This window comes from Prionailurus bengalensis, chromosome A2 (genome assembly GCF_016509475.1).
Source record: "Prionailurus bengalensis isolate Pbe53 chromosome A2, Fcat_Pben_1.1_paternal_pri, whole genome shotgun sequence".
Classification (NCBI taxonomy): Eukaryota; Metazoa; Chordata; class Mammalia; order Carnivora; family Felidae; genus Prionailurus; species Prionailurus bengalensis.
In genome coordinates this window covers 41,326,056-41,341,804 of record NC_057348.1, presented here as the reverse complement: position 1 = coordinate 41,341,804, position 15,749 = coordinate 41,326,056, and the positions used below count along the sequence as shown (strand labels likewise).

At 38.4% G+C, this 15,749-nt stretch overlaps 1 protein-coding gene across 1 annotated transcript in view; it reads left to right on the top strand.

Annotated features, from left to right (window-relative positions):
• The window catches only part of CNTN3 (contactin 3), a 247,416-nt gene that overhangs the window by 213,536 nt on the left and 18,131 nt on the right, over window positions 1-15,749 (top strand). Inside the window, exons 17-19 of the mRNA XM_043587946.1 lie at window positions 331-565; window positions 3,023-3,138; window positions 13,756-13,939. Of these exons, the coding sequence (XP_043443881.1) occupies window positions 331-565; window positions 3,023-3,138; window positions 13,756-13,939 (535 nt within the window). The remainder of the gene's footprint in view (window positions 1-330; window positions 566-3,022; window positions 3,139-13,755; window positions 13,940-15,749) is intronic.

The following is a 15,749-nucleotide window of genomic DNA, read 5'->3' as shown; positions in this document are numbered from 1 at the left end:
ATTTTTATTTGATTTAAGAGATGAGGTATATTGAACTAAAAGCGTATCTTATGATACATAAGTCACATTGGAGCTGCACAGTGCTCAAAAAGATTTGAATAACTTTAGAAAATTATAATTAGTTATCTGGATGGCTATGAAAGAGTGGCATATGTCTGTTTAAAAGCAGCTGACTGTGCCACTGACCTTTTTCTCCTTTTTTTATATAACCGCTTAATACGATGTCAATTATTATTTGATGGCTTTTGCAAAAGAATAAGGATTATAGCTCCATTTATTTTTATCTCACTCTCATGTGTAAGGGTGATTTAATATGCCTTTCCTTTGTAGCCAGTCCCCGAAGAACTACAGAATGGTGAAGGTTTTGGTTATGTTGTTGCTTTCCGTCCCCTTGGAGTTACCAACTGGATCCAGACAGTGGTTACATCTCCTGATACCCCAAGATATGTCTTTAGGAATGAAAGCATCGTGCCATTTTCACTGTATGAAGTTAAAGTGGGTGTTTATAATAACAAAGGCGAAGGACCATTTAGCCCAGTGACAACAGTGTTCTCTGCAGAAGAAGGTATGGAAAACATTTTGATTATATATCAGTTCCAACCTAATAAACCACTTACGCTCCAAAAACTGATTTGGAAGTTCTTTGTGACTTCAGATAAATTTCTTCCAAAGGATAATGACTGAAGTCACAGTGAGATTCACATTTCAGGTGGTAAACATCAACCATGCCTACTTGGAAGTACCAGACTCACTAACTAGTCAGAGGATGTAACTATTGGTTAAAAATCTCTTGATGAGCTGGGGCACCTAAGTGGCTCAGGTGGTTAGGCAGCCAACTCTTGGTTTCTGATCACGTCATGATCTGATGGTTCGGGAGTTTGAGCCCTGAGTCAGGCTCCAACCTGACAGCATAGAGCCTGCTTGGGATTCTCTCTCCCTCTCTCTCTGCCCCTCCCCCACTGTCAAAGTAAATAACCTTTATAAAAATCTTGATGAAGAGTGCATTCAAGTCCCAGTTTGTGAAGCAAGAAACAACACAGCTTTCCACAACTTTCTTCTTTTGGGGATAAGATTAAGATATTCTCTTGGGAATGCCCTAATCTCAGGTTTTATAGTGTTTCCTGTGACCTGCAAATAGGATGTTAGCAGGGTAGACAGAGAGGACCAGAAGTGTGACATGGAGAGGTGTGCAATGTGCAGACTCGAGAATGTGATGCACCAGCTCCAGCCAGTCCACTCTGGACCCATTCCACTTCTCTGCCTTTCTTCTACACCTGCCCCAACTATGGTATCTCTTTAGAAAATAGTATTATTAGGAGAATCATATGAAATTGCCGTTTTATGGGACAAAAGCAGCTGAATATTGGCTCTCACATGGGGTTCTACTTAATAAGAATGACAGGAGCTAACATGTATTGAATACTTACCATCTGCCAGACTTTATCTAATTTGGATTTTCCAAGGAGGAATTACACGTAGGCACTATTATTATTGTCCATTTATACATAAGAAAATGGAAATTTAATAAGAGAAATTCATAGACTTGCCACACTCCATACAGACTTGCTAAGCTAGTATTTTAACCCAAAGCCTTCGCTCTTAACCATTCTGAACTCATGAAATGTGATTATACAGTGTCTTCTCTACCCCCAGCACCTTGCAGTAAATTGAAAAACATGGTCCACAGTTGTTGTGTATAAAATAATAAGACTCAATTTTTTTTAATACCCCCGACACTATTCTTATCCTCTCTTTTTCTACAGAGTTCGGAGAGAAAAACAAACAGGTAGTATAAACCTTTGCAAAAAAAAAAAAAAAAAGCCTTCATATTAATAGCCAGACCCCATTTCCAAGAGTTGCCAAAGATTTTCATTACAAAGGCAGGGATCTGTGGAAAGATGGCAGTTAACCAGGGAGTTTTCAGACACTGCCTACCCTGTGCACCGTGGATTGGAAAGGCTGGCAATTAGAAGGAGGGACAACTACAGACTTTCGCCCTCTCCTCCTCTGCCCTTTCCTCCTTCTGTTACTATTCTTGCCACTAATGATGAGTTCGGTAAAGGTCTTTCTATTTCAAACATCAGAAACAGATTTGACTTATCTGTGAGAAAGGTAAGGGATTTGGTGGAAATGTACTAGGACTTATCCAATCAAAGTAAGTTTTAAACAGCACACCTCATAAAGATCATTAATCAGAGAAGCTCTGGGGCCTCAGAAACCATCTACCTCTGTAGGGTGTCACGTGGGGTTGACTGACCTCAAGTACTCCTTCCTTATTTGTCCAAACCAAATTTCGAATACTCAGGAGAAAAAATCCAATAGGTCCTTCCTTGGACCAAGACTCTGTCTCACTATCAATAAGCATGGCCCAGAAGAAGGATCATTTAACACAGAAATGGATATCAGGTCAGGGGGGAGCCTCTGCTCAGAGCTGTGCCCTGAGAGGAGAGAATTACTGTGAGCCCCTAAAGCTGCTAAGAGTTGTTTATTACAAAAGGATCTTTTTGTTGTGTTATAAGTTCTGTGCATGCCTGTCTACTCCTTCAGAACAGTGAACTCCTGGAAGTTGGCCCATCTTGAGTGTGCCCCTGTTATGGGCCTTGAATACAGAAGGCACTCACTAAATGCTTATTGAATAAATGAACTCTGTAAAGCATGACTTTGTTTGGCAAAACATAATAAATAAATAAACAGACAGCCTTTGTGGGCATAGGAGTGCCCAAGCAAGAGCTGTGGGATGAAAGGGAGAGAACAAAGGAAAAGAAGGGAAGAAAAGGTACCAAGAAAAAAAGTACAACAGAGGAAAGAACAGGTTCCTGTGGCTGTTTAGCAAGGAAAAGCCCACTGACTCCCAAGGAATGGAAATAGACCAAGACATGGTTCATGTTTTCAAATAATTTTATAATCTACTTAGTTGAATTTTCAAATACATTATAGTACTTTTTTGAAAACAAAAGCTTCAATAGATTTTTTAATTAAGTACCAAAATAATAACTGTATTTCACTTTCTGTTGCCAAACAGAGCCTACAATAGCTCCATCTCAAGTGTCTGCAAATAGCCTGTCTTCCTCAGAAATTGAAGTGTCATGGAACACCATTCCTTGGAAGTTAAGCAATGGACATTTACTTGGCTATGAGGTAATTTCTTTTAAAACTAATTAGACTGTGTATGTATGTTGCTGTGGTACCTTGTCTCCTTTAATTTAAACTTCTTTTTAACAATGACATCTTAACTAAAGTCTGACTTTTATTGAAATTTTACCACCACATTGTCCCATGTGATTATCAGTGGATATTGAGTTTAACTCAATGAGTTGAATGAAAATAACTCGGGATAGAAAAGGAAAAAAAAAACAGTAATATGGAAGGAGATCATATATCAATCAGATGGGCTAAATCTTTTAAATAGATTGCCTAGAAAATAAGAATGAGATTGAACTGCATTATTAAGTTCAAAGATATTTATGCCAACAGGAAAACTCTTTCCTCCAGCTCTTTGTCTTACTTTTTTGGTGGCCTTGTTACATTGCACTCTTTTAGGTTCTTGAGAAGATAGCTGTCTGTAACTTAATTCTTGCCTTCAGTCTGGGACCTAATTCTTACTTTCAAAGAACTCTGTTTGGGGGCACCTGGGATTAAACATCCAACTCTCAGTTTCAGCCTATGTTATGATCTCAAGATTTTGTGAGTTTAAACCCTGTCTTGGGCTCTGTGCTGACAATGCAGAGCCTGCTTAGGAATCTCTCTGTCTTTTTGCCCCACCTCTCTCTCTCTCTCTCTCTCTCTCTCTCTCTCTCTCTCTCTCTCAAAATAAACTTAAACTTTAAAAAGGAAAAGTAAGCAGACACAGAGAAAATGGAAAACATTCCAGATTAAGGAAGGCATGTTGGAGAAGTAGAGGAGTAGAAACTCGCCTGCAGAAGAAAGTTCCTGTGGGAAGGACAACTACAGATAGACACAGGAGAGCCAGGCTCCAATGGCTTTGAATGTTGAGAAGAACCATCCAGACTGGGTGCCATGTTTAATAGGGAACAATTGGAAGTGGGAGCAGTTGAGCTGAGAACTCACAAGATGAAAAGTCTTAAGACTTCTCTGACAGTGATATTCCAAGAGTTATAGTTCCCGACCCACAGCCATCTTTTTTGGAACCTTCCCTCACGTTTGTAACTCCTGATTCAGTGACAGGTTTTCACAGGCACATTTGCAACACAGGACCATAGACCCCACCACTTGCCTATGTAACCTCAAATTATTGCACCATGGTGGCCATCAGATCCATAGACAGTTAAGCTGAGCTAGTCAGATTCTTATTTGATATGTTGCACTAAGAAATATAGAGATTGTAATCACTGAGTGTAATGCAGTGATATGTCGAATTTAGGACTCGGTTAAGGCTTCTCAAGTGAAGGCCATGGGCAAGCAGGACAAAGCTGGTCTGCAGAGATGAGATGGAACAGACGTATTCCCATACAACTCCAGTGAATGGAGGAGACAGGGACCCGTGAAGGCTTAGAGAAAGCAACACAGAATACCTCTTTGACAATTGTGCAGTTCTTAAGTCACCTCCCTGTCTTCTTTTTCATAATGGCACCTTGCCCTTCTTTTCAGTAAACTCCCTTTATATTTGAACTTAGAGAGTTTCTGTTTCTGGTAACCAAACATTGACTTGAATAAATATTAATGATAACATAGAGAAAAGGTAGACTAAAGCAGTGATGCTCTAAGAGGGCACCATGTGCTACCTGTACCAGAATTACGCAAATTTTTGCTAAAGTTGAACCCCAGAGCCCTCCCTGGACTCCCTGAACCCAAACATCTAGGAATGAGTTTTATTAATGTATATTTTTTAGTAGGCATCCATAGGGAAATATCTTTTTGCCCCTTAAACACAGGACACTCAGGTCCTGACACGAAGAAACTTAATCAGAGACAGAGCTGCCCAGACTTAAAGAAGTAAAACCCCACACAGATACAGCAAACCAACTTTATCAGCATCTTAAAGGAAGCCAAGAACATTTAGTTGGAAAGTTCCTTTAATTCCAGGACAGTGAATGGAAGCACTGAAAGGTGGTGGGCACCCCGTGGTAGCTCCCAAATGATTACAGCAATGGCATTGTTGGGACAGATAGGTCAGATGGAAGGAAATGCAAAGGAAAGTAGTTCTGAGCTCAAACCTGCGCTAAACCCTGACTCTGTCATTCCCTGGATGTGCTAGGAAAGTTGCATAAACTTTGTGAGCATCATTTTCCTCACCTGCAGAATGGTGCAGTAGTTGGCTCAACCTCATTAGGATTTGGGGAGTATTGAATGATACTAGACACTTAATATGCTTTTCACAGTTTCTGGCTCATAATAATAAGCAACACGTAAGTACACGTCATATCTCAGAAGAATTTTGAAATATCAACTTACGGAATTTTCCCCAGTAAATATCCTCAAGCCGTTCTTCAACTCTAAGCTTCTTTGCCTCCAGAGAGTTTATGATGGTTGTCAAGAGAAGTTGCCTGTAAGAGCCCTTTCTTCCTAGCTTCCTAGATTCCAAAGCTCAAGCCCTTAAGGAGCTAGTTTCATATATCCTGGAGGGTAAGAAGAGAGAAATGCCACTGAGGAAAAAATACAAGAGAAATTTTGGGTGACCTTGGTGGAAACAAACATCTGAGGCTTATGGCCTCATAGCCTTCTATCTGGCAGTGTCCATGTTGGTAGCAAGACCACAAGGAGGGAACAGATGTATTTCCCATATGCAGCAATGATCACTGATTTCCCATTTTCCAAGCACCGTCCAGGAACTGACGGGTTCAAACCAGTGTAATAGTAAGTTTTCTTGGCAAGGGTGTGGGAATAGGGACCCCCGCAGTGATTGAGGTTGAATTTCCCATTAGCTGAGTGGGATATGAAGCTCCATGGTTAAATCAAATTAACTTAAAGAAAATTTAAGAAAAAAACATATTTTGCATGCCTAAAAAAGTAGATGGAGATGCACATCCCCCATTCATAACTTTGTCATTTACAAACCATTACACAGGATCATAATTTGAGAGCTGGTTGTAGTTTGTGAAATAGTTAAGAGAAATAAGCGAGGGAATATGTGGAAATGGGCTTTGTGGGTTTTCAAGCACCACAGCAAAGCTAGCCATTGCTGGCAATTGTTTGGCAGCATAGAGGCAGACAGATGTTAATTTTGCAATATATAAATTTAAGCTGATAAGAATAGTCTATAAGAGGTAAATAAACATTTAAAAAAATTTAAAAAGGGGTGTCTGGGTGGCTCAGTCGGTTGAGTGTCTGACTTCAGCTCAGGTCATGATCTCACAGTTCATGGGTTCGAGCCCCGTGTTGGGCTCTGTGATGACAACTCAGAGCCTGGAGCCTGCTAGGGATTCTGTGTCTCCCTCTCTCCCTGCCCCTCCCTGGCTCACACTCTGTCTCTGTCTCTCTGTCTCTCAAAAATAAATAAACAATAAAAAAAATTTTTTAAACAAAAAATAAAAAAGAGGGGTGCCTGGGTGCCTCAGTCAGTTAAGCATCGAGCTCTTGATTTCAGCTCAGGTCATGATCTCACACAGTCGTGAGATTGAGCCCCGCATCAGGCTATACACTGGGCGTGGAGCCTGCCTAAGATTCTTTCTCGCCCTCTCCCTCTCCCTCTGCCTCTGTCTCTCTCTTTCAAAAAAAAAAAATATTCTATATGAAAGCTGAAGCATACCTCTGTTGGTCATGTCAGGAAACAGAGAGTAATCGAATGAAAGAGAAAACCAAATAATGCAAGTAGAGCCAGCATAGTATCTTACAAAGTCCACACCATCTTAGAATGAGACAGACTTGCATTCATCCCCACTCGGATCGAATGGAAGCTCCATAAGGGACATGGAACTCTGCTGGTTTATTCAGTGCCAAGAGTCCTATCTGGTACACAGGAGGCATGCACACAATATGTGTTGATTGGATAAATGCAGTTTTGACTCCACTCTCTTACTGCTGTGTGGCCTTGAGCAAGTTATTAAGGCTCTCCAACGTTCAGTTAAAATAAAGATGGTAATAGTAAATAACATACTGCATCACTGGAGAATCAAATGAGATAAAGCCGCTACTGTCAAAATGGCCCAGAGAGACTTGGGCTTTTCTCTGTTTTGAGTATTGGTCATTGGGATGAGATTTCTTTGGGGGAAAAAATTTGAAAAGCAGTGAAGAAATATGGAAACAAACACTTACACAGTGACTATTATTTCTGTTGGTGCTGTTGTTGCCGTTGGGGTAGGAAGCAAAAAATGAGACAGGCAATGAGAAAATGGGACTTCCTTGAAATTAATTATGAGTTGGGGTGCACTGGCTCTGCCCTGGCTATATAAAGAACAGCAGACCTAATATCCAAATGCGGCATGGATATGCATGTTGAAAGGAAACAACTAGTGAAAATGTCTTTCCCGAGTGCTTGTTAGGTAGGAAGGCAAAGAAAACAAACTAAGAGAAAGATAGACTAATCGGGAAAATCTTAAGAAATAATTTATATAGTTACACCAAGATAAGAATATATATTTTCTTAGGTTCAATAATGACTCAAGCACTAACATGGAGAGACAAACGACTTAGCAGAGTGTTTAATTACCAGTCATGTGGCTAACTTTCTGGGTTGCAGTTTCCCCAATATGGCTTTAAAATTGTTAATAGCTCCTGCTTTTCTCTCATCTCAGTGAGGGTTGATCATGTGCCACCTGGCATGCTGAGCACACATCATCATTAGCATCTAGACTAATTTTCTTTCTGATTTGACCAAGTAGTAGTTGAGGAGCTCATTTCCCTGGGCTCCAATTTATTTCATCTGTTAAGCTATAACACTCAGGCTCAGATCTTTTCTTGTGCCCTTTGGATAGGAACAAGAGATACAGATGTGATAAAGAGGATGCGGCATGTTTAAGTTCATGGGTAGCGGGTGCCGGAGGAGCAAAAGCTCCAAAGTTAGAGCATAATATATACCATCAGTTTCTTTAAAGCCATTATGTGTCTTGAAAAAATAAAAGTTGGGAGAATGACCTTGATAAGTGATTGAAACAGAAGTCTACAAGTGTGAAATAATACAGATTAGCATATTTGGAAGAAACCTAGTAGATTTTTTTTTAAAGTGTATGGGGGGAGCATAACCAAAAATGTAAGCAAAATGCCGAACTGTAACTTCACTGGTACCTTTGTCCCACCTCCTGTTCTAAATAGCTCTACAGAATGTGCTTAGTTCCTAACATTGTAATTACAATGGGAAAAGATGTCAAATATTTGAGTAATTTTTGGAGAGTATGAAAATTCTGTCAGAAAAAAAGAAATATGTATTGAGTCTAATTCCTTACTATCAGGCAAAGAATTAACTTCATCTTAGAATGAGTTGAATGTCCATAGGAAAATTGGAGAGAGACAATTAAGATATATTTAAACAATTAGAAATCAGGCAAAAATGAATTCAAGTAAATGAAATGTAGACCTTTGGCTCAGGGGAAGGATGGGTTATGCTAGAGAGAATAGCAACTAGTGTGTAAGTGAGGGTTGCCCAAATGGAGTTTTGTGTGTGTGTGTGTTTCAGATATAACTGACATACAACATTATATTAATTTCAGGTATACTACATAATGAGTCGATATTTGTATATATTGTGAGATGCTCACCACAGTAAGTCTGGTTAACTAACATCCATCACCACACATACTTACAAATCTTGTATGCATGTGATGAGGACTTTTAAGATCTACCTTCGCTATTACCATTGCTTTACATTAGGTCCCCATGACTTTTATTTTATAACTGGAAGTTTGTGTTCTTTATTAGACAAAGGTGATCCCTAGAAAACTGGGTCTCAGCATTGAGGGATCCAGGGGAATAAATATCTCGGCCTCTCTCCTCCCATATTCTCATCTGCCTTCCCTTGGCCAAATCCAGTGAGAAGGCAGGGCCAGGGGTCGAATAGCACACAGGTCATCCTGAGGGCTGAGAGCCAATTAAAGAAGAGTAGAAGACAGGTCTGGATTTGTGTTCTAAAACACTGTTGACTGCATTTTTGCTGCCTTATGTTTATTTAAGTATGTTTGGTGTCTAACAGCTAAGTTGAAATATTTGTCACTCTGAAAATCTTTAAGCATACACAAAATTATTTTAGTCTATTAAAATAGTATTTCTGACTTAATACCTGTATTTTAATGGCTGAAAAAGTGCCATTTTTTCAATAGATTATTTTTATAAATTGCATCTTGCATTGTTTTAATTAAGTGAAATCCTTTGAGGAATGATATTAAGGACTCCTCACAGCAGGGACATCAGTTTTTGGAAGGACCAAATTACTTGCAGAAACAGAGGTAGCATTTTAAATCCTGACATTCCTCAGGTTTGTTTCTGTTTACTTATACAGATAAAAATATTTTGGCTTGTGATATGGTTTTATGGTTCTGAAGAAAAATAATTATTTTATCTCCTCAAGCAGTTAGAATTCCAGTGTCTCATACATGCACAGAATATTAGGATTGAGTACTTAGCTTGATGGATGAAAGGAAAAAACCATCTCTTCGTCTCTGCTGTATCCGCCAAACACTTCTTACACCAAATATGTGAGGGGTTTTCTCTACACTGATCAATTCTCTGATGTCTGTTGGGTGTCCTAAAATTCAGTTCAGTTCTGACACCATAAACCTGGAGTTAGCTTCAGATCCCACAAATTAAGGGCTAAGTCCCTGAGACTACCTGCCTCCCCCACACATACACTTCAGATGCGTCTAGTACGTCTGATTGGCTGAAAAATCAGGGGTTCCACAACCTCCTCCTTGGGTTTGAGATCTTGCCGGTACGATTCACAAAACTCAGGAAAGCGCTTTATTTACTATTATCCGTTTATCATAAAGGATACGACAACCAAATGGAAGAGATTCATAAGACGTGGTGTGTGGGAAGAGGCACAGAACTTCCATGCCCTCTCCAGGAGCTCTACCGTCCCAGTACCTTGGTGTGGTCACCAAGGCTTTCTGAACCCTTCCGGGAGGGCTTCTCATGAAGGCTTCACTACCTAGGCATAGATGATTAAATCGGTGATATTTAGTCAACCTGAGTAACTCAACCTCTAGCCTCTTGTCAGTAGGTGGGGCTGCAAGTTCCCACCCTCAAATTATAAGGTTGGTCCCCCTGGCAACCAGCCCCTTTCTTAAGGTATCCTGCAGCCACAGATAGCTCATTAGCATACATACTGACAAATCTCTTTGGAGATTCCAAGGGTTTGGAGCGATCTGTATGCCAGGAAACCTTGGCAGAGACCGAATATATATCTCAGTATGTCCCAGTGAATCTCTGTAGTGGGAAGGATGGAGATGGCATTGGTTCAAATCATCCAGCAATACTGAATGCTTAGTGTGTGCAGGCTTTGCTGTGAGTGGTAGAGCTGTGGTAATGACCAAGACAGACACTGCTTCAGATGTGTGTCCCCAGCTAGGCATCTGCCTCTCCGGCTGTCCTCCATGCCCAGAAATGCAGTGGTTTCTCTTCACAGGTGCACACTCTGCACTAGCAAACCAAGGCACAGTGACACACAGCTGTTCAAGAGGGTGAACTATAACTCAGGTCTATCGTGATAGGAAAATGTTGAGAGCCAGCTATTCTTATCACACTGTCCTTTGCAGTAGATTTACCGTTTATTTCCCTCCCACACACTAAACTCAGAGTTTACTTTGTGAAAATTTGTGTGTCTTCAGTTCTGGACATTTTATTTCTCGGACATTTTATTTTCTCTTTTGATTGTTGCCTTTTCCTTAATCCTTCCTGAAACTCGGGTTGGAACTTCTCATTTGACTTCGATATCTCTTAACTTTGTTTTCATTATTTTTTTTTCTCCATGTTCAGGGTTTATTAAATCTCTTTTCCATCATGTAGTCTTCAGTTTAATTGTCACTGATTTTACTTTTTAATACTGTATTTTTCTGGTATTTTTCAAATACACCCAATTTGGGTTTGTTTTTAATCTTCTATTCTTGGCAAATACAGATTCAGTTCCTTCTTTAATAAATCTGGACATTTTAAATATACTTATTTTAAGATCCACTTCAGATCACTATCTTGTAGCTAGTCTCCCACTAGTTGAATCTCCTAAGTTTCTTTCTTGTTAGCGGGTTCTTCATGTGTTTTCTAATATTTTTCTCTGCTCATCTTTAGTAGATGCAACTTTCATGTTCTGTCTTTGTTACATTAACTCTTTTACACCAAATATAACATATATTTATGTATGCATATATATTTATATATACACATATATTTATTCTCTATCATCTTTTTTTTTAATTGAAGTATAGTAGACACACTCAAAACAGTTATATTTGCAGAGATTTTCCTTCAATGTAGATATTTTTCCTTTCTTCTTCCCTGCATTGTGGTTATGTCTATAAAATCTGAATTAGCACAGAGTGATAATTTGTTTTCTCAGGTGTAGGACTTTTACCCAGAACACAGCTGGGAGGAAAGACATGGTCTTAGTCTTTAATAAAAGATAATTTTCCCTCCTTTATTTTTCTTATGTTATTTTTTCCCTTTCCCTCCTTTGAAAAAAGACTGTCGGGGCACCTGGGTGGCTCAGTTGGTTGAGAGACCGACTTCAGCTTATGGTTGGTGAGTTCCAGCCCTGCACCGGGCTCACTGCTATCAGCACAGAGCCCACTTCAGATCCTCTCTCCCCCTCTCTCTTTGCCCCTCCTCCACTCATTCTCTCTCTCTCCCTCCCTCTCTCTCTCTTTCTCGAAAATAAATAAATATTTTTTAAAAATGTAATTATCAACCCTTATAAATATTCTTGACCAAAAGTTTATAGAACACAATTGATTAACTACTCACAGAAAATTGGGAATATTAATGTACTGCCTTGTTTCTTTATGTTTGAGTTAATACACATATATTCAATTTTTTAAGTAAAGCTATGTAAGAAGATTACATAATCAATTCTAACTAATATATTCCAATTTGGCGCAAATTTTCTCCATTGTCTATATATTTCTAATATGTGTCAGAAACTTAGATCTAAAAATAAATCTCTCGTTCTGGTACACGGAGTACTTCAGAAGCATAGTGCTATCAAGGACTTCTAAGTGCTTTCTATAAATTTATTAACGATATTCTTTATGCCAATTGAAAATTATTTTCATTTCTTCTTTGAATTAGTCATGTAAGGAACACTTCTGTAGAAAACTTATATTGAAGTGATTTGACATATCAGAAAAAGAGTGACCCGTAAGAAGAGGCCAGATTGCCCTGATTGAGTTACTTAACTCCTGAATGCCTTTGCCGTCCCATCTGTTGATATTTTAATAACTCATAATTTTGTGATTTCCCACCCCCCAATCTATGCTATATCAAAGGCCACAAGTCAATCTGTCTAACATTTTTTTTTAATTACTGGTTATGTGTCATTCTTTGTTACTAAGTAGATAATGCTTTCAAGGGGAGGGAATGGTGTCTTGCCATTTGGGAGTTGTCTGAACCTACCACTACATAGTATTTATAATTGTTGAGTTCAGAATGTATGCCAGTTTTTGGTATCCATTAGCAATTTACTTAGCTGTGGCTCTATAAAAGACAGTTCTTTTGCATGTTATCTTTAATTAATGAATAAAATCCGTGGAGTTTTCATTTATGATGGTAAATGGGGTCTGTTAAGATATGTGGATTTTTTTTGCTAACATGACATCATCAACTTTCAGTGTTAATTCAGTGCTTTAAAGGTGTAGAAACTACATATTCAAGTTAGTCCTGATCATTTGGGCTTATATTCTTCTTTTGAGGTTTTTATAAAAATTAACTCATTTCCAAAAGAAATGTGCATACACCTATATATGGATGGACACAGCATTTTACCTGAGTTTAAGGGGTCCTATATATAAATATAATGTGAATAATAGAAATATAAAAATATAAATAAACACACACATATACATGTGTATGTATATGCATGCATATGTATATACATATATACATACATGTAGGGAAATAATTGTTCTCATGTAATATTTCTGGGAAAAGTATTATTCTTTCTAATAAAGCATAGTAATACTTTAGAGATAGGGAACATGTATTTTTATCATATTTTTCCTACCCTTATTTGTTTTTTTAATTAAATATCCTCCTTAACTTACTTTATACTTTATACTACATATGCATTTATCTTTAACATCTCATCATTTTGCACGATTCATAACTATGTCAGTGGCTTTCCTTTTCTCCTCCACAGCTCTCCGTGCACAGGTGGGATTGTTGACAGCTGGCCATCACTGTAGAACAATCCAGTGGCCAGCTGGCTTTTGGATAGTCCTTTCTCTGACAGTTCACTTTCTTCACAGAGGGAACCTCCACCATCCAGTGGAGGTTCATGAGGGCTGTCAGCATTCTGGAGTTGAGCTCGGTCCTGGCTGGTTAGGGCCTGAGAAGTGAGAGCAGCTTGCTCTTTTAAATTTCTGGATTTTACCCTCATTTCCCCTTTATAAGCTATAGTCTAGTAGTATTTAGCACTTTCTCTCTTTGACTTTATCTGGCTTCTTTGTGTACTTGTTTATTCTTTCTTTTGGAGTCCCTTTTTGTCTCACTTGATAACCTAATGGAACACCTAGCGCATAGTAGGGCCTTAATGAGTCTATGTTTGAATAGTTGAATATAAATACGTTACAGTACCGATCTTAATGAAAACCACCTAACATAAAAGGTGGTATTGTTTGTGTCAGCCTTTTGCATCTTTTCTGTTTTTCTGTCTACCAGGTGCGGTACTGGAATAATGGAGAAGAGGAATCGTCAAGCAAAGTGAAAGTGGCGGGAAATGAGACGTCAGCCAGACTCCGTGGCTTGAAGAGTAATGTGGCATATTACACAGCTGTCCGGGCTTACAACAGTGCTGGTGCTGGTCCCTTTAGCACCACGGTGAATGCAACCACAAAGAAAACTCGTACGTATATTCCGATTTTTTGAATGGTAAGGAAGTAGTTTATGATAGCCTTCTTTATCATTTAAAATGGACAACCCAAGTCCCTAAGCACAATGAATATTACAAACCCAGTTCCAAATGCTTGTAAACTGCAAGTCACCCTTGTCTTTGTCTTTGTGATATCCCTGAATCTTCAGATAGAAACCCAAATGAAAATATAAATGTGTACCTTTTGAAAAAATCTTAATGTGAGATATTTACTCAAGTCTATCTACTTTTCTTTTAAAATAAGTAAACTTAGGGGCACCTGGGTGGCTCAGTCGGTTAAGCATCTGACTTCAGTTCAGGTCATGATCTCATGGTTCATGGGTTCGGGCCCAGTGGCAGGCTCTGTGCTGACTGCTCAGAGCCTGGAGCCTGCTTCGGATTCTGTGTCTCTCTCTTTCTCTCTGCTCCTCCCCTGCTCGCTCTCTGTCTCTGTCTCTGTCTCTCTCTCAAAAATAAATAAACATTAAAAACTAATAAAGTAAGTAAACTTAGTATATTTTCATGTTTTTTTAGTTCCCCAAAGTTTGATGATTTCTGTTAAACATGAATAAGTTAAAGTTCACACCGAAGAGTCAAGAGTGATTTTCTTCCTTTTTTTTTTTTTCTTTCCCACCTTATTCAAAAGATGGCAATGTGCATTAAAAAGTTACCACCAGAAGTTGTTGGTCCACATGAATATACTGATATTTTAAAAAATATAATCAGAGATGTCAGTGTTGCGTTCAACGCTGAGTCTTTGTTAGCTAAATATTCACAGGTAAATTCACAAGCATCATTTACAAACTATACATAACTTGGCTTTAAATTAGACCACAGGAAAATCAGTGATTTGCAATTCCATAGTTTCCCGCATATATATCAATGAAACTGATAGCACAAGTATATTTTTAATCAGTGTATTAATAACTTCTTGCAATACAACCATTTGAATTGTCCTTATCCTTGTAATCATCATAGCTGATAATAGTTAAGAACATTCTATGTCCCAGGTGCTTTACATGCATTCCCACGTTTAAACTTCCTAACTACCAGATGAGGTAGGTATCATTATTTTTTTCCATTGTACAGGTAAGGAAAGTGGGCATGACAGATTAAGTACTTTTAACATAATAATGCATTACTTTTATTTACAGAAAACTATTATTTTCTTGTTTTCAAAATTTATTAACTCAGTGAAAATGTTTGCTTAACTGGCTTCATATGGGAATGAGACATTAATTTTGCTTGATTTCTAGTTTCATTACTGCATTTCTCTCTCCATATATAATAGCCAAATTTTTGTGGAGAATATACACTTATTAAATAAAATTGCTAAGTATACCAATAATATAGGACACTCAGTAAATTGAGTGTCCAACTCTTGATATCAACTCAGGTCATGATCCCAGGGTCATGGGATTGAGCCCTGCATTGGGCTCTGCCCTAAGCATGGAGCCTGCTTGAGATTCTCTCTGCCTTTCCCTCTGCCCCTGTCCCCAGCTTGCACTGTCTCTCTCTCTCTAAAATAAAATAAAAATAAATAAATTTTAGTAAAAATTACACCAATAATATAAAATTAAATATAATTGGCTAGCATTGTGGATAAGTTAAAATACATATAAAACATAATTCTACTACTTTAGATTTTAATTAGCCAGTGTTAATTTAATCAGTGAAGTTCACATGTTCATCTTTGTATTATCTATATAAAAGAGAACTTGGTTACCAATTTAGTATAATGAGATTGCAGAGCAACGTTTAGCAACAAGCCATTATAAATCTTTGGTGGCATACATGTACAAGC